Below are 22,244 nucleotides of genomic sequence, written 5' to 3' on the forward strand. Positions count from 1 at the left end.
AGGAATTACAGGGAAGGTCTATGCTATATAAAACATATAGTATGATTTTATTTACACATTTTATCTATTTATTCATTTGGGTTAACTAGAAAGCTACCATCTTGCTCTAAAGAAAAAGTAACCCTTCCAGATAAAAATAAAAATACAATGTATTAAATCATTCTAGTCCATTAAATGCCTAGTAGAGATTTTTTTGCTTTCTCTCCCCTACACCTGGGCTTTGTTCTCAATAAAATCATTCAATATAAGTGTACTATACCTCTGCTAGGTACAGAGCACTCTGCTACTCTGATTCTTTGCTCTTGCTTCAGCTTTATGATCATCCTGAATCGCTGTTTCCCTGTCTTCATGGTGTTGGCCTGGATCTACTCTGTCTCCATGACTGTAAAGAGCATCGTCTTGGAGAAGGAGTTGAGATTGAAGGAAACTTTAAAAAATCAGGGTGTCTCCAATGCAGTAATTTGGTGTACCTGGTTCCTGGACAGCTTCTCTATCATGTCAATGAGCATCTTCCTCCTGACAATGTTCATCATGGTAAGCAGATAGATGGAGAAGGCCCAGAAAAACCTTGGATAATTTGGTTTTCCTCACACTTCCTCATGTTAATCAACTTGTGCCTGGATTAGTTATTTTCTGGCCACCAATAGGAGCATGGCAGTTTAGCTGACTGGCTGTTTCAGCCAAGGGGAAGACACCTAGAGCAACAAAGACCACCCAAGAAGCCACTGTATCATAGCACCCCCCTGTCTTCCACATCCTGCCCAGGAAGCTACTTGGTCTACATAGATTATCCAGCCCCGTTCCTTGGGTTCTCTCAAGAAACTGCTGTTAACACAGGTTGATTGTATGTTCAGAAGTGTCCTCTCTTTCCAAACACAGAAGAAATGAGTACAAGGAGTGTTTTCCTGGGATTACTGTCCCAACCACTGGCTGAAGTTGGAATGTGGAGAGCCTCTTCAGTGTTATCATTATCATGGCCACATCATTCATGGCTTCCCCAGAGAATATCCTCCTGCCTGCAGAATCTTCAAGATCTTTCTGTCTTAAAGGATGGAATTTGGAGTCCATCCTTCCTCAGCGATAAGGGTTTTTTATAGCCGCAGGCAGCATGCATGGGCCCATGCTCTGCAAACATGCAACTCCCTTGCAAGCTAGACTTGAAAATAAAACTTTGGTTCACAAATATACTGCAATCCCTTATTTTTAGCTCCTTCACAGTAGATGATTTATTGTATTTGTTGGATAATAAGGACATACATTTAGATAGATTTTTGATATTTTATTTGGTAGAATCTACAAGCTCGAAATGTAGTCATATCAAGCTTGTTTTTCCTCTTTCCATCATCATATGAAGTACTTCTCTGCACTATGTAATATGTGTGGTCACCCACAGAACTCTAAGTGTCTCCCTGTCATGCTGGACCATACCTAGTGCTAATCTAATGCAACAATGTTCCATCACATACTCTGTCCATATATCCAGTTAAAGTCCTGCCTCTTTCTTGGCAGTGAAATGCAGCAAGTCTGAAGGGTTTTTTTTTTTTTTTTTTTAATGTTGCATTAAAATCCAGTGAGCTTTGGCCTTAGTCAAACCTGGTGCTAGAGCCCTTTCAAAATCAGTGCTGAGACAGAGGTCATTCTGCTCAAACAACCTGACTCCATCTGAATGTGCCAAATGGTGCCAGAGCTCTATAGAGATGAGGGGAGAAGCTGAGCTCCTTGTCTTCCTCTAGTGGCCCCATGTTCCTTCCCATCCTTTGGTCTGCTCCTTTCCAAGATAGTCTGTGTCCTTAGAATTAAAGAAGTCAAAAATGCATAAACATCTGACTTGCAATGGCCATGAGACTTTGACTGACTTGACCTTGAGCTCTGACTTCAATGAGACATTAGGACTTCAAAGCTTTTAGGACGTGAGGCAAAGAAAGTTTCTCGCACAAAGGGGTTTCTCCTTGTGGGAACTGGAACATTGTTTCAGTAAGGACGGAAACAGAGCTTTCCACACCAAAATAGGATTTTCCTTTGAATGACTTTCTCATCTTTCCCTGTCCCTTCCTCCCCACCTCAACATTTCAGGAAAGAAGCTGGAAGCAGGGACAATGGGAAGGTTCCATTGTTATGCAAGCTACAGAAACAACAAAGAAAAGTGGTCATTATAGGAAGCCAAGGCGTGACTGACATCTCTGCCTTGAGTCAATTAGAATTATACAGGCCTAGAACTTTTTAGAACTGGGTTAGAAGTCCTAGGACTTTGCTATGAGGAGAAACCGGGCTAAGAAACGGATTTTATTCTTCTGAGAAGAGCAGCAATTATCTTAATGTTCTTCCAGCCAAAAGCCACATGTTCAGTCATGGACTTGCTTTTGTTGAGTTCCCAGGTGATAAAGGAAAATGGGTGGCCTTTCCAGGGTGATGTGGAGAACTCTGACACACATAAGCGAGAGCTCTTGCCCTTTGCTTAAATTTCCTCAGACTCTGATTCTAGTTAGGCATGGCTCTCTTCCAGCCCCTTTGTCATTTGTTTTATCCTTTTTTTTTTTCAATCTCCTGTCAGTGCCCAGCAGGCATTAGATTATAAAGGAGAAATGATGGCAATAGCAGATAAGTAGCACATCTGTTCACCTCAACTCTCGCATGCACATGACAGACATTGTTAACTGATCTCTCTTTTCTACTGAGAGGAACCCAGTACTTTAGGGAGCCACTACCAGTTCATCAGAGCCCACTTACGAGATAAACCTATTTGTGCTTCTAAGTTCTCGAGAAAAGCCGGGGATGGTCTATATGTATTTGGAGATACGTTCAAAGGGTAAAAATTCAGGAGGCCTAAAAAATTTGAACATCTCAATTTATCCTGTAGTCGAACTAACTCTAACTGAGAGTTGTTAGTTTGGTCCTGTTTTCTACAAAGCCAAAGTAATTGACTTTGGAGGCTATTGAGTATTATCCACAGGTTTTAAGAAATGTATTTGTGTGATGAACATGAATGGAAAGGATCAATCCACTTCCAAGTGATCTGGATTAATCACTGATGTTTTTACCAATGTGAGTGGCAAAACTCAGAATACAAAGTGTAAATGATCAAGTCAACAGGCCAGGCTCCAGACAAAATATTAAAGCTTGTTTTGAGTGGTTTCCCACCTCCCTTGTTTCCCATCTACCCAGTATAGCCTTGGGCTCTATTAATGCCCCAAGACCCCCTATGCTGGTCTTCCTCTCTGCTGTAGACACATTTATCTACATTATCCCCTCCCCACCAAGGATCTGCTTACTTAACACGTAATAATTACTGGTGACTGATGTTGTGGAAACCCTGCTGGCGTAGTGGTTAAGTGCTACGGCTGTGGGTTACCCAAAGGGTCTGCAGTTCAAATCTGCCAGGCGCTCCTTGGAAGCTCTATGGGGCAGTTCTACTCTGTCCTATAGGGTCGCTATGAGTCAGAATCGACTCGATGGCACTGGGTTTGGTCTGGTTTTTTTTGATGCTTTTTTTGGGTGCTGTCGAATCGATTTCATCTTACAGTGACCCCATGTGGCAGAGGAGAACTGTCCCATAGGATTTTCTAAGGCTATAATCTTTATGGGAGCAGATCGCCAGGTCTTTCTCCTCTGGAGCCACTGGGTAAGTTTGAACTGCCAACCTTTCACTTAGCAGCAGAATGGCTAACCGTTGTGCCACCAGGGCTTCTCTAGTGACTGATAATAAAAAAAAACCCAAACCAGTTGCCGTCGAGTTGATTCTGACTCATAGTGACCCTAAAGGACAGAGTAGAACTGCCCCATAGGGTTTCCAAGGAGCACCTGGTAGATTCGAACAGCCGGCCTTTTGGTTAGCAGGCATAGATCTTAAACACTGTGCCACCAGGGTTTCCTAGTGACTGATAGACAGCCTAAAGTGTTAACTTGTCCCAGGGAAAATGGCATTTGTAGGATTAAGAGACTGAAGTGTTGGGTCTCTAAATACGGAAATTTCGGCACCGACAACAGGCTTGTGGGAGAGATCCTTCTGGGGCAGAGGGCTTCTAGAGACCCTGGGACCACTGCACCAGAGGTCACACCCTGTGTGTGACGCTGCCCCTGGTTGTGGGGGGGAATTACTGACTTGTGGCCTCTTTGGTTTCAGCATGGAAGAATCTTACATTACAGCAACCCACTCATCCTCTTCCTGTTCCTGCTGGTGTTCTCCGCCGCCACGATCATGCAGTGCTTCCTGCTCAGCACACTCTTCTCCAGGGCCAGCCTGGCAGCAGCCTGCAGTGGCGTCATCTACTTCACCCTCTATCTGCCACACATCCTCTGCTTCGCCTGGCAAGACCAGATGACGGCCGAGCTGAAGTTAGCTGTGGTGAGGGGTCACCCTGGTGGATGATACGTTTCCTCTGAAGGGTCGTAACCTATCCTGTAGGTCACCCTCTGAGGCGGCTCCCTTTGCCCCTGGGCGTAAAGGGACTAAGGGATAAAAGCCACAGAGCAGAAAGTAGGAGAAGTTACTCCTCATCCAACTTGCCTCATGAATCTGCCCTGGGAAGTAGTTGAGACATCAGTTCAACTCATAGGTCCCTTTGTTTATCCACCAGAGGACGACCAACGTGGCATGTCACTCCATCTCTTTTTCTAGTGTTTGCGAAGATTCAGACTGTTCCATCTAAAAAGAAGTTTCCGTGAATTAAGTCTTGGTTTTTCTCTAAAATAACTTGAATGGAGTAGCTCTACAAGTGTCTTTAAAATGCTCTACCAGGGTGGGCAGAAGGATAAGGCAATGACCCAGTCCACACAGGAGCAGACCACAGTCAGGAGAGGGCTCCAGGACTTGGCTTGCGGTTGCTGAGAGATCTCTTAGTTCACAATTCCCAAACTAACAGCACTGTCTTGTCTCTAATTGTTTAAAATGAACCATTTCCACCCTCTCATTGACCCAGGCTAAGCAGCCTCTGAACCCTGTAACCAAACCAAAACCAAATCAGTTGCCATCAAGTCCATTCTGACTCATGTGCCTTTGTGCTTTTTGCCCAATCAGCAGCCACCCATGGAGACATGGCTGTGGAGCTTCTGCTTCAGACCTCTTTCTGCATTCCGTTTATTCAATTTACTTGTTTTCTTCACAGATAACGAAAGAAAATGATTGTCCCTAGTCTTAAGATAGGGAAGGATGGTAGTTAGTGTAAAGCGAGGCTTTTCCTGCCTCTCTATCAGCCACTGGGGGTCATGGCACCATCCCCTACTAGCCCCCTAGCCTGCCCTAGGAAACTGATGACCTTCATGGGCTCTTCAAATGGAATTTTCCCTAAGCATCTCATGTTAACATCTTTGTTCTGCCAAGCACTGTGTGATCTGAAGAAAGAGATAGGAAGAAGGGGAAAGAGGGAGGAAGGACAACGTGAGGTCCTTTGGTCCCTGGGTGTGTTCTGTTGTGTGGCATTTCTTTGTCTTCCCCATTACACTATACAGCTCATCTGTGTTCCATTGACCAGGTGAGACGTGGCCCGGTGGGTGTTGGGCAGTGGTCCCTGAGGCCTGAGAGACATTTCCAGAATTTTCTTCCTATGGGAAGACTGCCTTAACCCCTCCCTGAGGTGGGCTTACACTTAGATACAACGTGGAACTTCTTTTGGTTCTTCTCCTACCTTGTGAGCTTGTGGGTTTCTGGGTGCTGCTGTGTTGGGTGAAAGACCCTCTGCTCATCTCCCAGGCCCCCGTTCCCTACTGCAGAGCCTGCTGTCTCCTGTGGCATTCGGGTTTGGCACTGAGTACCTGGTTCGCTTTGAAGAGCAAGGCCTGGGGCTGCAGTGGAGCAACATCGGCAACAGTCCCGTGGAAGGCGATGAGTTCAGTTTCCTCCTGTCCATGAAGATGATGCTCTTCGATGCTGCTCTGTATGGCCTGTTTGCCTGGTACCTTGACCAGGTGTTTCCAGGTAAGGATCTCCCTCTATAGAGTAAAGGCAGTTGGGTTCTTCAGGTCTGTAAATTGGTTGCCATGGAGTTGATTCTGACTCATGGTGACTCTAGCACTACCCATTCCATCTAGTTTAAATTTCATCATTTCTAAGCTCCTTGAATTTGTGCTCTCAGAACCACCATCTGAAACTTATATCTTTTTTTCTTTAATTTTTATTGTGCTTTAAGTGAAAGTTTACAAATCAGTCGAACCCTCATACAAAAATTCGTAAACTCCTAATTGCTCTCTCCCTAATAAGACAACACACTTCTTCCCTCCACTCTCTCTTTTTGTGTTCATTAGGCCAGCCTCTGACCCCCTCTACCCTTTCATCTCCCCTTCAGACAGGCGATGCCAACATAGTCTCATGTGTCTACTTGATCCAAAAAGCGCATTCTTCACCAGTATCATTGTCTATCCCATAGTCCGGTCCAATCCCTGTCTGAAGAGCTTGCTCTGGAAATGGTTTCTGTCTTGGGCTAACTGAAGGTCTGGGGATCATTACCTCTGGGGTCCTTCTGCTCCCAGTCAGACCATTAAGTCTGGTCTTTTTACGAGAATTTGAGGTCTGCATCCCACTGCTCTCCTGATCCCTCGGGGGTTCTCAGTTGTGTTTCCTGTCAGGGCAGTCATGGGTTGTAGCCGGGCACCATCTAGTTCTTCTGGTCTCAGGCTAATGTAGTCTCTGCTTCATGTGGCCCTTTCTGCCTCTTGAACTCATAATTACCTTGTGTCTTTGGTGTTCTTCATTTTTTTTGCTCCAGGTGAGTTGAGACCAATTGATGCATCTTAAATGGCCACTTCCTAGCGTTTAAGACCCCAGACGCCACTCTCCAAAGTGGGATGCAGAATGTTTTCTTAATAGATTTTATTATGCTAATTGACTTAGATGTCCCCTGAAACCATGGTCCTGAAACCCCCACCCCTGCTACGCTGGCCTTCGAAGCATTCAGTTTTTTCAGGAAACTTCTTTGCTTTTAGTTTAGTCCAGTTGTGCTGACCTCCCCTGTGTTGTGTGTTGCCTTTCCCTTCACCTAAAATGGTTCTTATCTACTATTTAATTAGTGAAAACCCCTCTCCTTCCACCCTCTCTTAATCTTCAAAGAATATTCTCTTCTCTGTTTAAACTTTTTCTTGAGTTCTTATAATAGTGGTCTTATACAATATTTGTCCTTTTGCAACTGACTAATTTCACTGAGCATAATGCCTTCCAGATTCCTCCATGTTATGAAATGTGAAACTTAAATCTTGGTGTCGTAAATCCCATTGGCTCTACTTTAGAAGTGTATCGAAAATCTGGTCCCTTGTTACCACCCCCACCACTACCTTTCCAGTCCAAGACTCCATCCTCCACCCTCATCTCCTGCGAGTCTATTCTCCATACTGTATTCAGAGAGATCCTTTGAGAATCTAGTTCAGATCATGTCAGCTCATATTCAAATCCTTCCAATGGCTTTTCATCTCCTTCAGAGTGAATTCAGGGTCTCAACCCTGGCCTGTGACATGCTACAATATCTGGCCTCCCACTGTTTTCCTCATCTCATGCCCTTCTCCCCCATGTTTCTCAGGTCTAGCCACACCAAACTTCTTACTGTTCTTCAACACATTGAATACATTTCCTTCTCAAGGGCTTCGCATCTGCTGTCCTCTCTGCCAGAAGCACGGCCCTTCACCTCCTCCTTCAATCTGCAACTTGCTTCCTGTTCGAATGTCCCTTTATCACAGGGTGTTTTCCTGACGAAAAATATCTAAATATCTATCCTTATATAAATAGCATTTCTTCAGTGCTCCTGTCTCCTTGCCCTACTTAATTTTTTTAAACACTGTTTACCACCTGAGATGATACATCTTTATGTATTTATCGACAGCCTACCCTCAAGAAACCATGAGCTACATGAGCACGGTCACCTGGTTGTTCCATTCACTGCTATAGGCCTTTTGCCTAGAATAGTGCCTGATATTTGGTGGACACTGAATAAATATTTAATTAGTCATAGCCAAGAAAACCCTATGGAGCAGTTCTACTCTGTAACACACAGAGTTGTCATGAGTCAGAATTGACTCAATGGCAACTAACAACAACAGTGTGTTGCAGCCTGGAAAATCAGCTCCTGAATCCAAATTTAGTGTTTGTATTTGCTCTGCAGGAAATGGAATTTCCCTTCAAATTAGCATTTCCTGGTAGCTAAAAAGTCTGTACTTCACTTGAGTGATCTCCAAGTCAACCGAAAGCCACCTTGCATTATGGTAGTCGTGGGCTGGTCTCCATCTTGTGACCAAAAGCACGCAGGGGAGAGGGAGGCTGAGGACCCCTGGGGAGGGATGAATTCACGGCTCTCAGATCATCTCAACAACCTCAGAGAACGAGAAAGAATGCTAGACTGAGGGTCAGAAGGCCTGAGTATAGATCCTAGCTATGTAACTTTGAGCAACACATTGAATCTTGCTCAGCCTCAGTTTCTTCTCTCTCACTGGACCATTGGGAGGAGGTATTACAGTGAGAATTATTAGTTGCACTGAAATTTCAATTTGTGCCTAACTCAAGTGATTTATTTCAGCCAAAAGCTTTAACTTTTTCGACAGCTATTTGCTGAGCAGGATTATGTGTTAGGGGCTGAGCAGAGCCAGATTCTGGGAACAGAGGGGTGGACAAAAATGACCTAGGCTTGCTCTTGAGGAGCCTACGATCTGCCAGTGGAGAAAGCCATGAAACACGTGATGACGATTAAACAAACAAAGAGCATTCTCACAAAATCAACGTTTTGCAGGGAATAAAACTTGCTAAGAGAACTGAAGTATACATTTTGGAGTTTGTTCCTGAAACTCAGATGGAGCCAGTAAAATGGGGGTGGTTAAGGAAAGTAGTATTAGAACCCAATTACCCAAGTTCGAATTCCTGCACCCCTATTTAATTAGCCGTGACCTTAAGCAGATTATTCAACCTCTGTATGCCTCTGTTTCCTTATCTGTAAAACAGTAATAGTACTACCTATCTCCTAGAGTTGTTTTGAGGATTCAATTATTTAATACATGAAAAGGGCTTACAGCAGTGCCTGGCACAGAGAAAGCATACAACAAATATTAGTGATTATTATCATTATTATTATCTGGTAATTGTTGGAAAAAGAAATAATTTAATTCTTCAGTGAAATTTTTTTTTGGAAACCAAGATCATTAGTGTTGCTAATTCCACCCAAGAACATGACCTTCTAGATAAAAACATTGGGAGAGCAGACTTTGTGGTAGCCATGTTTTGGTGAATGAACTCTAAATATTATAGCTAACAATCTGACATTCAGATAGATGAATTCGAGATCTTATGGAACTATGGTAAAGTGGAAAAGGAAGACTATTCAGGCTTTTCTCTTTATTTGTCTGTCTATTTTTAGGGGATTATGGAACCCCACTTCCCTGGTACTTCCTTCTGCAAGAGTCCTACTGGCTGGGTGGTGAAGGTGAGTTATTTAAAAACAAAACCAAATCTTAATATTTCAGACTAGCTCCTTTGGCCATGTGTGGGATATGTGTGGGTTGTAGAAGTGGTCCTTTGTGTCACAGGGATGATTCCTGGTGATCAGCGGCCACCCGGGACCTCTGCCACCATGGCAAGGCATCACAGCTTCTGGGAGCCCACCTTCACGTTTCCTGAGAGACCCTGGGCTAGAGCAAGTGACTGAGAACTGATAAACCCAGGGTCCTGTGCAACTTGTTCATGGTGGTTTAAGCTACCTTACTAAACAAAGGCTAAATCACCACAGGGTGCAAATGACTTTTGCAGTTTCTCAGATTAAGGCGAAGAGATCCAGAAAATCATGAAGGAATCTTTTTATTCATCTTCTGATGCCTGCTTTTTTTTTTTTTTTAATTCTTTTCTACCTTTTCAAAATATAAATTAATTATTTCTCCCAAGATGATGGCTCTTCCAGAGGTTGAGGTGGGGCTATTGATCTTCAAGGCAGATACTCCCAGGCTCTCCCGGAGCTGACCTTTCTTGTGGTCCAGGGAGGAGGACTAACAGATGGGTCCGGGGTGGATATTAGATACAAAATACCCATATGTCAGTGGAGGCTTGCATGTTGCTATGATCCTGAACAGGCTTCAGTAGAGTTTCCCAACTAAGACAGACTAGGAAGAAAGGCCTGGGGATCTATTTCTGAAAATCAGTCATTGAAAACCCTGCTGATTACAAAGGTCTATCTACAACCATCGTGGGGATGGTGCAGGACCGGACAGCATGTTCGTCCGTTGTACATGAGATCATCATGAGTTGGGGGCCGACTCCATAGCAACTAACAGTAACGACGAACCTTTCCTACTGACCCAGACAGGAGGCCCAGGGAGAGTTCTAGAAGTGGGAAAAACCACAGACCTTTGTGAAGCATAGGAACCTGGGGATTCCCCCGGAGCTAGGAGGTTCTGAAAGCAAAGAAAATTCTTTCCGATCTGTTTTGTTTTTTCCCTCACCTACCTGCTCTTTGTAGTATTGGGCCTGGGCCAGGGTTTATCCTTTAAGCCCCAAGATAGATGTTTGTTTTCTCTAGGGATTAGTCTAGGGCATTTAAAAAGCTATTTGTTTTTTTTTCTTAATGGTTCAAACAAACAGCAGGACAACTCAGTATTTTTCCATTACGTTGGTCTATCTGTCTTCTCTGTCTATAGACTTTAAAATTTCCACTGTCATAAAGTTATAATCCTGTCACTGGTGGGAATCTTGGCATAGGAGTGTGCTCCAGGAATGCTTCTAATGTCAGTGAATGTTAGGACTTGTGATATTTTCTTTCTTCACAATTCCAGCAGGTACTCTACCTCTCAAAAAAAAAAAAAAAAAAAAATTCCTGAGACAAATGTCTTCCTTCAAAAGGTGAATCACATGTATTTTTGCTGACAGAAGCCAAATATTTGTCTTCAGTTTCACAGGCTAGACAGAAATCAATCCGTAAAATTCTGAAATCAGAGAAGAGCTGAGTCTCTCGACCCAGCCCCTGCCTTCCACAAATGAAGAGACAGGACACAGCACAATGTGACTTGGGGCACCATCTGGAACCAGGACACAGATTTCCTGGCACGGGACTCACTCCAGTGACAAAACTATTTAGAAGGATATTTCCCGAGCGATTTTATTACACGTTGGTACAGCGTGTTAGCTCTTAAAGCGATCAAAGGAATGTGGGAACTAAGTTTTAAAATTCTTTGGAAGTAGAAAGAGAAGTACTGGCTGTGGAGCGTCCCCGACAACCAGGCCTCATTGCTTGCTGCTGCACCCCATATATTCCAACTCTTCAGAGGGAGGAGTGGACTGAGAGAGGCCCTGGTTGGCTACTGCACTGGGGGGAAAAAAAAAAAACTCACCCTCCTCTTGGGAGGCCCTGTGACTACAGACGCCTGGCAGCAGCAGTTTCCTCCTACCCCTGCTTTCCTCTGGCCGGCCTCCCCTTCTGCTGCTCTTCCCTTTCCAGGATGTCCTGATGTCCTCTTAAACCAAATGCCAAGTTTACAAACTATGCCTGTGTGTGTGTGTGTGTGTCTGTGTGTGTTTATACTTCTCAGTTTGTCCAGGCCTGTACCTCAACCCTCCACACATCTGTCAGTTTGTCGTACTGTGATGGCTTGTGTGTTGCTGTAATTTTAGAAGCTATGCCACCAGTATTTCAAATGCCATCAGGGTCACCTTTGCTGGATAGGTTTCAGCAGAGCTTCCAGACTAAGACAGACTGGGAAGAAGAACCTCATGTCTACTTCTGAAACAATTAGCCAGTGAAAACCTTATAAATAGCAGCGGGACATTGTCTGATATAGTGCCGTCAAGCTGACTCTGACTCATGGCAACCCATGTGTGTCGCAGTAGAACTGTGATCTGTGTGTGGAATTTTTTTGTTTTGTTTTGATTTGGATTATGGTAAAAATATACACGCCAAAGCATCCACCAGCACAACAACTTCCACGTTTACAACTCACTGGCAGTGATTCCCTTTTTCCTGTGGTGCCACAATTATCCCCATCCTCATCCAAACCACCGTTAACATAAACTCAACGTAGATCACCCAAACAAAAACTCCCCCTTATGCCCTCCCTCCCACCCCCTGTAACCATTAATAATCTTTGGTTTCTATGTATTTGCTTATTTCATATAAGTGACATCATATAGTATTTGTCCTTTCACAACTGGCTTATTTTGCTCATCATACTGTTTTCAAGGTTCATGCATATTGTGGCATACACAAGAACTTCATTTCTCTTTATGGCTGTATAGTATTCCATTGTATGTACGGACCACATTTCATTTATCTGTTCATCTGTTGATGGACATTTTGGTTGTTTCCACCTTTTGGCTATTGTGAAAAGTGCTGCAATGAACACGGGTGTACAGGTTTCTATTTGCGCGCCTGCTCTTGCTTCTTCTGGCTATATACCTAGGATTGGGATTGCTGACTCATATGGTAATCCTATGCTCAGCTTTTTGAGGATCCACTGTTTTCTACAGTGGCTGTAGCATTATACAGTCCAACCAGCAGTGGATGAGGGTTCCAGGTTTTCCACAACCTTACTAACACTTGTTTTTTCTTTTTTTTTTTTGATCATTGCCATTCTAATGGGGATGAGGTGATATCTCATTGTGGCTTTGATTCGTATCTCCCTAATGGCTAATGAGAAACCCTGGTAGTGTAGTGGTTAAGTGCTACAGCTGCTAACCAAGAGGTCGGCAGTTCAAATCCACCAGGCGCTCCTTGGAAACTCTATAGGGCAGTTCTACTCTGTCCTTTAGGGTCGCTATGTGTCAGAATTGACTCGATGGCAGTGGGTTTGGTTTTGGTTGTTTCATGGCTAATGAGGAAACCCTGGTGGCGTAGTAGTTAAGAGTTCAGCTGCTAACCAAAAGCTCAGCAGTTCGAATCTACCAGGGTCTCCTTGGAAACTGTATGGGGCAGTTCTACTCTGCCCTATAGGGTTGCTATGAGTCATGCTGAGCACCTTTTCATGTGCTTGTTGGCCATTTGAATATCCTCTTTGGTGAACTGTCCAAGTCCTTTGTCCGTTTTTTTTATTAGGTTATTTATGTTTTTGTTGTTGTTTTGTATGTATTTTGGAGGTTAGGTCGTTATCTAGTATATGGCTCTTGAAAATTTTCTTCCAATCTGTAGGTTGTCTTTTCATTTTGTTGATAAAATTCTTTAATGTTCTACAGGATTTTCGAGGGCTGATTTTTTGAAAGTAGGTTGCCAGGCCTTTCTTCGTAGGTGTCTCTGGGTAGATTCAAACCTCCAACTTTTGGGTTAGCAGATGACTGCATTAACCAGTTACAAAAGGTTGGAGGTTTAAACCCACTCAGAAGTACCTCAGAAGAAAGGCCTGTTGGCCTACTTCCAAAAAGTCAGCCATTGAAAACCCTAGGGAGCACATTTCTGCTCTGACATGCCCGTGGGGTTTCCATGAATCAGAATTGACTCCATAGCAACTGATTTTTTTCTGATACCTCAACCAGGCTCAACTCTGCAGTTAAAAATCAAGACGAGATGCTCAAATACCTATATAGGTGGATTTCTCAGGTAAACCATTCCTCGAGGAGTAATTTAAACTGGGTGTCCATCGTATCGCCCTGAATGGACTTTGACTCATGGTTCACCAGGACTTTGCTATGTTCTGGAATGGGGTGAAAAGTACTGGTGCTGTGCTAAGGATAATTAACCAATTCAAATCCAGTCCTGATTTTCTTCCTTTATTTAAGTCATCATTTCTGACATCGTGGGTCCCTCCTGGAGTGCTAACAGGATGAGGAGAAACTCTTAACCTGAAGCTCTCATTATAGAACTTGCTCTAGGACTTGGGGGGATTACATCATCCAGCTAGTGTGAGGCACCTCCAGCAGGGTCGGTTCAGCACTTCACAGGCCTGCAGTGGGTCCGAGTCTGGTGGGCCTACACGGGGGCTGGTTGTTGGAATGCTGACTTAGACTTCTGAGGGAACTGCGCTTTCCCGTTATCTTAGGAAACTCATTTGCTCGCCCCCCTCCCCCCCACTTCTCCCCTGTTTTCCTGTCTTTACTGATTCCCAGATCTGGTTGGGGGAATAACACTGGCTTTTGGTTGATGCAGGGTGTTCAACCAGAGAAGAAAGGGCCCTGGAAAAGACTGAGCCCCTAACGGAGGAAACAGAGGATCCGGAACACCCAGAAGGAATAAATGGTAAAATCTCCAAACAAAGAACACAGAGCAGAGACCAGGAAAAGGCTCTGAACACTGTAAAGGGTCTTACAGACCAAGATACCTCATGATTAGCATGCAATGAAACCCAGAAAACCACTTTTCTGTTGACCAGATTTAAACCTGGTGCCCTCTCAAGGGTCCAGCTGCATGTGTGCAGAATGAATGGTCCAGCCCAGACATGAACGCATATTTCCTGGAGAAAGCAAACCCCAAGTATGTAGTGTGTCTGTGCCCTTGTTAGGCAAATCCCAAGTGAGTTGCACAAACGTGCTGACTTCCGAGGATTTAACGAGAACAATAACTTGGGTCACTGGGCCTTAAAGCGGATATGAGCTATAAGGAAAGACAAAAATAAATGCAATGCCTTGCTTCTGTGCTCAAGGGGGATGAGAGCTCCAGGGGAACTGACCACACTTCACTCAGGTTTACAAATTTGGAAGCCCATTCATTCAAGCCATCAAAAAAGCCTTTCCTGACAGTGGAAGTTACCTAATAATTCTTGACCTGAAGGACCAGGTTCACGACTGTTCTCTCTCCTGCCTTTGCCTTCCCTATCATCCCTCTCAAACCTGCACTGTACAGGTTTCCATTCCCTAAGCATATGGCATTTCTCTGGATGCTAAAATGCTGTTGCTGTCATCACCCTGGTTTGGGAGGGGCAGTGTGGTCTCCGGGCTTTGCCTGACTTTGCATGAGTGGGTTCGTTTCCATGCCTTCTCCCCACCTCATGTCTGTTTTCCACCACTGAGGCCGACAACCCGCAACAACTCACAGAGCTGGTTTGCAGCCACCGGTGCCTCTGGGAAGACCCTGCTCCCAGAGTGGAATTCCAAGGCTGAAATCAGGGGCTTGGGGTCCAGTCCCACCTCAGTCACAGGCAAGGGCAGGAGGAACAGAAGGAGCAATAGGATGCTTTCTGGAGGGGAGTAAATGCTCAGAGCGACAATATTGAGAAGATGAATCAAGTAGCCTTGTGTGGGGTGAACTGAGCAGGGAGAGACTGGAGGTCAGAGAGAAGGGAAATCATGGCAATGTGAGTCTACACTGCGGGGGGTGGGCGTGGGAGTAGGACAGCAGAGGGAATCTGAGGGACAGTGACGAGGAAGAATGGACTGCCTGCCCAGCTAATCAGAGAAACACTGGAGTCCTGAGGAGCAAAAAATCAGCATTAGCCAAGGTGACCAGGAGAATGGTGGCTGCAGGAGTGGACATGAGAGAGTCTGAAGAAAAATGTTGTTTAGGGAGGAAGATGAGGAGCTTGACCTGCTACGAGAAATCCGTGAGGAAATGCCTCACACTGTTAGAAATGAAGGCCTGGTACTGAGGACTGAGCTTAGGGCTAACTTTGTAAAGACAGAGAGTGCCCCATGATGAGTGTGGACATTGGAGCAGGACATTTTGGGATCAAATCTCAGCTGTGTCACTCACGAGCTATGTGGCCTCATAGGACACTTCATGTCTCCATGCCAGGTTTCTTCGTCTATAGAAGTGATGTAATAATGTCCATTCTATAGGGCTGTTATAAGAGTGATACTTGAAACAGTACATGGAGCATAGTAAGCGCTCAATAAATGTTAGCTGGCATTATTGTCATTATTCTATAGATTTGGCAGTTGTCGGTACAAAGGTCATAGCTAAAGCCATGGGAGCAGATAAAATTGCAGGAGAAGACAACTGTCTGAAGAAAGAACCTCGGGGAATGTGTACATTAAGGCATTATATTTACATCATGTTCCTTTTTCCCCTCCCAGAATCCTTCTTTGAACGTGAGCTTCCAGGGTTGGTTCCTGGGGTATGCGTGAAGAATCTGGTAAAGATTTTTGAGCCCTGTGGCAAGCCAGCCGTGGACTGTCTTAGCATTACCTTCTATGAGAACCAGATCACTGCCTTCCTTGGTCACAATGGAGCGGGGAAAACCACCACCTTGTGAGTCTTCAGGCAAAGAAGTTGAATTGCCGTTCTATCCTGTCATTTCTTCTCTTTATTCTTTCCCTATTAGCTGCAGCCTACCCTTTCCCACTGAATTCTGTGGCAAAAAATATGCTCTATATTTGTGGTCCCAGGAATGTGTAAAGTGTACTGCAATTCAAAGCCAGGTCCCATGTGTTGTTTCATTTGATCTTCACTAGAAGCCTGAGAGGAAAATGGGGTAAATTCATCACCCTCTTGGTGTGCCCTAGGAAGCAGAGATTCAGTGAGTTGAAGCCATTTTCTGAATGTCATTGGGCTCCAATCGTTCAGTGGGGATAGAAGCAGGTCTTCCCACCACAGGGCTCCTTCTCTTTCACAGTCGCTCATCCCTGACATCCAGGAGCCCTCTCCACCCCCATCCCCTCCTGGGTTACTGTTATTAAGCTGGTGATAAAGCCCTTGCCACATGCTCTGCCTTGGTAGTTGTTAGTTGCCATTGAGTCAATTCCAACTCATGACGACGCCACATGTGCAGAGTAGAACAGCTCCATAGAATTCCAAGGCTATGACCTTTCAAAAGCAGGTTGCCAGGCCTGTCTCCAAGGCGCCTCTCTGTAGGTTTGAACCACCAACCTTTTGGCTAGTTGTCGAGCACTTAACCGTTCGTGCCACTCAGGGACGCCTTATTTTCACAGAACATTCCTTTGCCTGCTCTTTACTAGGTGGCTTCTATGTCAGAGTGGGGCCCCTGATAAGGGTTGGTGGTAGTTCTGGAGAAAGAAAAAAGGATGCTCTCTGTAAAGGGGCCTGTAGGGTAACAGCCTGGCAGTTGAAAGCCCAGTTCAGGGAGGAGGAAGACTGTGTGGACTGCTCACCCCGAGGCTCTCCAAGCTCCTCTGAGGGGCCTGAGTGCCCTCTGCTGAGGAGAACTCACTAAGGTTTCCCAAGGAGGAGCGGGGCAGACCTCTCTGAGGGAGGTGAGCCCTGGGATACGTAGTCTTCTTGTCCCTTGGCTTTTTGCAAAGCCCCAGGAAGGAACAGCAAAGTGTACACCCTACGCTGGAATGTTCTCTGAGGGCGGTTCCGTGTGAATGGAATGTGGGGCCAGTGCCATTGTATTTGGCTCTGTTTCCCTCTAGTGGTTGATCAACAGAGATTTCAACTTCTAAGTCCAAGTTCAGATAGCCTGAGATGGTATCTGAACTCAGGACAAAGCTGGGCGTGGCCGCACTTGCTCTGCCTGATTCCTCTCCTTGTGAGCTAATATGGTCAGAGAGCCCCAAGTTCCATCCAAATCTCAGGGCTTCTCAAGGGCAAACATATTACTTCATCCACTGCTGAAACGCAGCTTCTCCAGGGGGTGGACACATAGTGTGCAATGATAGTAGTAATAATGTGTCTGAGCTTTACTTCATGCTGACACTGTTCTAACACTTTAACTTATTGAATCCTCACAACAACTTCATGTGGTGCGAGTCATTATTTCCCATTTTACAAAAGATTTAGTGGTTGCTATTGGGCTTTTCGGAAACCCTGGTGGTGTAGTGGTTAAGAGCTACGGCTGCTAACCAAAAGGTCGGCAGTTTGAATCCACCAGGTGCTCCCTGGAAACTCTATGGGGCAGTTCTACTCTGTCCTATAGGCTCGCTATGAGTTGGAATTGACTCGACAGCAACAGGTTTGGTTTTTTTTTTTTTTTTTAATTGGGCTTTTTATCTGTCGGGTCCAAAGATGATAGTCTTGGTGATAATTCCGATGCCTGGCTTCAGTCAATTAATCAACAACTAAACATTGAAGGGGGCGTTGGTTTTTCAGTGGTAGAATTGTCACTTTCCATGCAGAAGACACAGGTTCCATTCCAGCCAGCGTACCTTATGCGTAGCCACTACCCACCTGTCACTGGAGGCTTGTGGTTGCTGTGATGCTCAGTGGACCTTCCAGACTAAGATGGACTAGGAAGAAGGACCCAGCAATCTACTTCCAAAAATCATTCAATGAAACCCTGTGGATCAAAATGGGCCAATCCTCAACCAATCATGGGAATGGTGCAGAAGCAGGCAGTGTTTTGTTCATTGTGAGTTGGGGGCTGACTCGACATCAGCTAACAACAATACATATTGAGGGTCTACTGTGTGCCAGGGCTTCTTGCCACCATTAAGACCTTAGCCTGGGCTTTGCAATGGGAACATATGGATTTTCAACGTCTGTGACTGCTCCCCCAGCAGGCAAAGCATTTACCCCTGCAGTGAACACCTTTTATTGACCCCTATGATGCCAGCTACTGTGATGCCAAATTGGGGAGGGACCTGTAGCTACAAGAGAACATTCTGACCATTGTGTATAGGATTATGTAGCTAAGACTGGGATTACAAGGTTAATAGAATTATACACACATACACACACACACGCATATATATATACATTTAAGCCCTGGTGGCACAGTGGTTAAGTGTTCAGCTGCTAACCAAAATGTCAACAGTTTGAATCCACCAGCCACTCCCTGGAAACCCTATAGAGCAGTTCTACTCCATCCTACAGGGTTGCTGTGAGTTAGAATTGACTCCACAGCAACAGGTTTGGTTTTTGGGGGGGTTATATACATACGGAAAACCTGGTGGTGTAGTGGTTAAGGGCTACAGCTGCTAACCTAAAGGTCAGCAGTTCAAATCCACCAGGTGCTCCTTGGAAACTGTATGGGGCAGTTCTACTCTGTCCTACAGGGTCTGTATGAGTCAGACTCGACTCGATGGCCATGGGTTTTTGGTATGTATACATACGTATATGTCTATGTGTGTATGTATAATAATAAGAAGGTTAATTAACAAAGGAAGCAAAAAAAAAAGAGCATGTTCTGAGAGGCTGGGGTTGCCTGAGGCCCTCAGTGACTGCCCAGGAGAACTGGGAGCAGAAAAGGAGAGCACTGTGTTCATCAGCATCAGGGCCTATATGTCCACACTGCATGACAAACCCCATATATGGAACTGTCCCCACACTAATGACTGTTTGGGTTCAAGTCAGAGCGACAGATGGGCCTCACACTGAGAGTCCTCACTGACCCTGGTGATGGGCTGCCCTCCGAAGGCGTGTTCCTAAAGACCATCTCTTCTGCCCACTGACCCCCACATTTGGCAGGTCCATCTTGACAGGTCTCTTGCCACCAACGTCGGGGACTGTGCTCATTGGGGGAAAGGACATTGAAACCAGCCTGGATGCGGTGCGGCAGAGCCTTGGCATGTGTCCACAGCACAACATCCTGTTCCACCAGTAAGTGAAAAAGGAACTGAGACCCCACCCCCCCGCCCCTCTCCTCACCTGTGCTCCTGATACACACACACTCTGGAGCCCAGTTAGGGATGCCAGGTCTGGGGGTGTATGGTGGTACTTTTGTTTGGCTTCCCTAGTGTTCAAGGTCCTTTTATCTCTGTTTGCAGAGACAGATGTCTCTGAGAAAAGGGGATTGTGTCTTTGGCACTCAGACATGATGTCTACCTCAGAAGAGTGATGCTGCCTTCTCTCTGACAGAGTGGCTGGTCTCCGGGCCCTTTGGTCCTGAAATGTTTTTTAGGAACCAAGGAGGAGAACCAGTGTTCCTTTTTCCCTTTTAAGCCACGACACCAAAGAATGACTTTTCAGGGCATTTTTCAATTAATTTTTTTTCACCAATTAAAATATCTCTTATTTCTTATCTAAAAAACTATACATAGTCATTGTTGAAAGAGAAAGAAAGGGAGGGAGGTGAGGAGGAAAGGAAAGAAGGAAAAAAGGAAGGAAAGATAACAAAAAAGAAGAAAACGAAAGTCATTTTGTATTTCACCATCCAGAGATAAATATATACACTTTAGTATAGTATATAATATCATAATTTTTTAAAACTTTCTCCCATGCATATATAAACCAAAAAACCAAACCCAGTGCCGTTGAGTTGATTCTGACTCATAGCGACCCTGTAGGACAGAGTAGGACAGCCCCATAGAGTTTCCAAGGAGCGCCTGCCGGATTCAAACTGCCGACCCTTTGGCTAGCAGCCGGAGCACTTAACCACTACGCCACCAGGGTTTCCCATGCATATATAGATGCACATTTAGACTTTAAATGGAGTCCCACTTGAAACGGGTGGCCCAAACGGTTAATGCTCTGCTGCTAACCAAAAGGTCAGTGGTTCAAGTCCACCCAGAGGCTCCTCAGAAGAAAAACCTGGCGATCTACTGCCAAAAAGTCAGCCAGGTGAAAACCCCGTGGAGCACAGTTCTGTTCTCACGCACATGGGGTCACCCGGAGGTGGAATCGACTCAATGTTAACTGGTTTTTGAAACCTACTGCTTTTTTTTTTTTAACTTTTTTTTTAACCTAAGATATCATGAACATTCTTTTCATGTTGTTAATTACTCTTTTATAAAATAATTTTTTAATGTTTACATCCTATTCCATTACATAAATATATTATTTAGGTATTTCCCTATTGCTAGATGTTTAGGCAGTGTTTGTTTTTGTTTGGTTTGTATTATAAACAACACCATGGTGAACATCTTCATTGCTTAATCTTTGTACCCATGCTTAAGATAAATCCCCAGAAGAAGCAGAGTTGCTGAGCTCATTGCCTTTCTTGTTGTCCCATCCCCCTAGCCTCACGGTTGCTGAACACATCCTGTTCTATGCCCAGCTGAAAGGGAAGTCCTGGGAGGAGTCCCAGCTGGAGATGGAAGCCATGTTAGAGGACACAGGCCTCCACCACAAAAGGAATGAAGAAGCGCAGGATCTATCAGGTGTTTGGTATTGGAAAAATACAGGAGTACAGATGGCAAAAGCTATTGTTTCTCAGTGCACCTCAGGACAAGAGTGTGTGTGAACAAGGAGAGTGTAGGTGGTGGGTGGCTTGTAACAGGCAAGCTCCTAAGAGTCGGAACACTTCTGTAAAGTTATTCTAGTATGCTAACAGCAGCCAACTTCTGGATCATTTCCCACATGGAGCATTGTCTCACAGCAACCTGGGCTTTATTTGTTCTGGTATCTATGCGTTTGAACTAAAATGTGAGGGCAGTCTTTAAACAGTCTGATCCTAGGAGGTAGGGATTGCCTTTTCTACATTTACAAGGCCTGCACACCACTAGGGTTTTTGAACGCTGTATAAATGTCTAAAGTGACAGCCCCAGACTGCTGCTGGAGTAGGGTATTCCCTGTATACCACCAGCCCTGGCTCCTCTCTCTTCTCCACCCTCCATAGCTCCTGTGATGCACCCTGCCCCTTATACTTCTAGGCGGCATGCAGAGGAAGCTGTCTGTTGCCATTGCCTTTGTGGGTGATTCCAAGGTGGTCATTCTGGATGAGCCAACCTCTGGGGTGGATCCCTACTCAAGACGCTCAATCTGGGACCTGCTCCTGAAGTATCGCTCAGGTAATGGCCCTGGGAAGGACACTGCTTTGTCTCCAGTCCCCACTCTCTCATACCTGGAGTCTTGCATCTGACCAAAGTAGCAGCAGTATTTACACTCAGATGGGGCTTTCTCAGTGACTTGGGTGAATCTAAGTTCCAGTTGAGTCCTCCTGAGATTTTTCCACCATCATAAGCAGGAGTCACTGATGGCATAACCTACTTCCCAGAATATTCTAGAAAGTTTTCCAGCCTGCAGCCCTTCTGTGTGGCATAATGGTACAGCTCTAAGCGAAATTCTTTTTTGGTTAAAGGAACCCAAGTCCCCTACAAAAATCCCAGGAAGCTCCATAGCTGGCCACTCGGGACCAGGTGTGAGGACTACATGCTGGGTATTCGGTGTTGCAGAGAGAGGACTACTGCAGATGGGAATGTCTCCGAGTTCCTCCTCTGTCACATCACCTTCCAGCCAGAGTGAAATACAGAATACAGCAAGCAGAGCTCAGGGTGCCCATAAGAGTGACAGTGTGGCTCAACCCTGTGGTCAAACCCATCACCCAAGATTCTCCATCACTCTATGTGCACAGTATTTCCCCACACCTTTCACTGAAAATTTGCCATCCTAGAATCCTCATTACCTTTTTCTTTTAGCTGGTGGCTCAGTGGTTAAGAGCTCAGGTTGCTAACCAAAAGGTCAGCAGTTGGAATCCACCAGGTGCTCACTGGAAACCCTGTGGAGCAGTTCTACTCTGTCCTATAGGGTTGCTATGAGTCAGAATCAACTCAACAGCAACTTTTTTTTTCTCTAGTTAGCACAAAAGAGTATATA

At 45.0% G+C, this 22,244-nt stretch overlaps 1 protein-coding gene across 1 annotated transcript in view; it reads left to right on the forward strand.

Moving 5' to 3' along the window:
* The window catches only part of ABCA4 (ATP binding cassette subfamily A member 4), a 172,791-nt gene that overhangs the window by 93,191 nt on the left and 57,356 nt on the right, over window positions 1–22,244 (forward strand). Inside the window, exons 14-22 of the mRNA XM_064279964.1 lie at window positions 312–534; window positions 4,121–4,342; window positions 5,707–5,911; window positions 9,324–9,389; window positions 14,025–14,114; window positions 15,887–16,061; window positions 19,179–19,310; window positions 20,670–20,809; window positions 21,302–21,439. Coding sequence (XP_064136034.1) covers window positions 312–534; window positions 4,121–4,342; window positions 5,707–5,911; window positions 9,324–9,389; window positions 14,025–14,114; window positions 15,887–16,061; window positions 19,179–19,310; window positions 20,670–20,809; window positions 21,302–21,439 — 1,391 coding nt within the window. The remainder of the gene's footprint in view (window positions 1–311; window positions 535–4,120; window positions 4,343–5,706; window positions 5,912–9,323; window positions 9,390–14,024; window positions 14,115–15,886; window positions 16,062–19,178; window positions 19,311–20,669; window positions 20,810–21,301; window positions 21,440–22,244) is intronic.

The sequence above is a fragment of the Loxodonta africana genome, chromosome 3 (genome assembly GCF_030014295.1).
Source record: "Loxodonta africana isolate mLoxAfr1 chromosome 3, mLoxAfr1.hap2, whole genome shotgun sequence".
Lineage (NCBI taxonomy): Eukaryota > Metazoa > Chordata > Mammalia > Proboscidea > Elephantidae > Loxodonta > Loxodonta africana.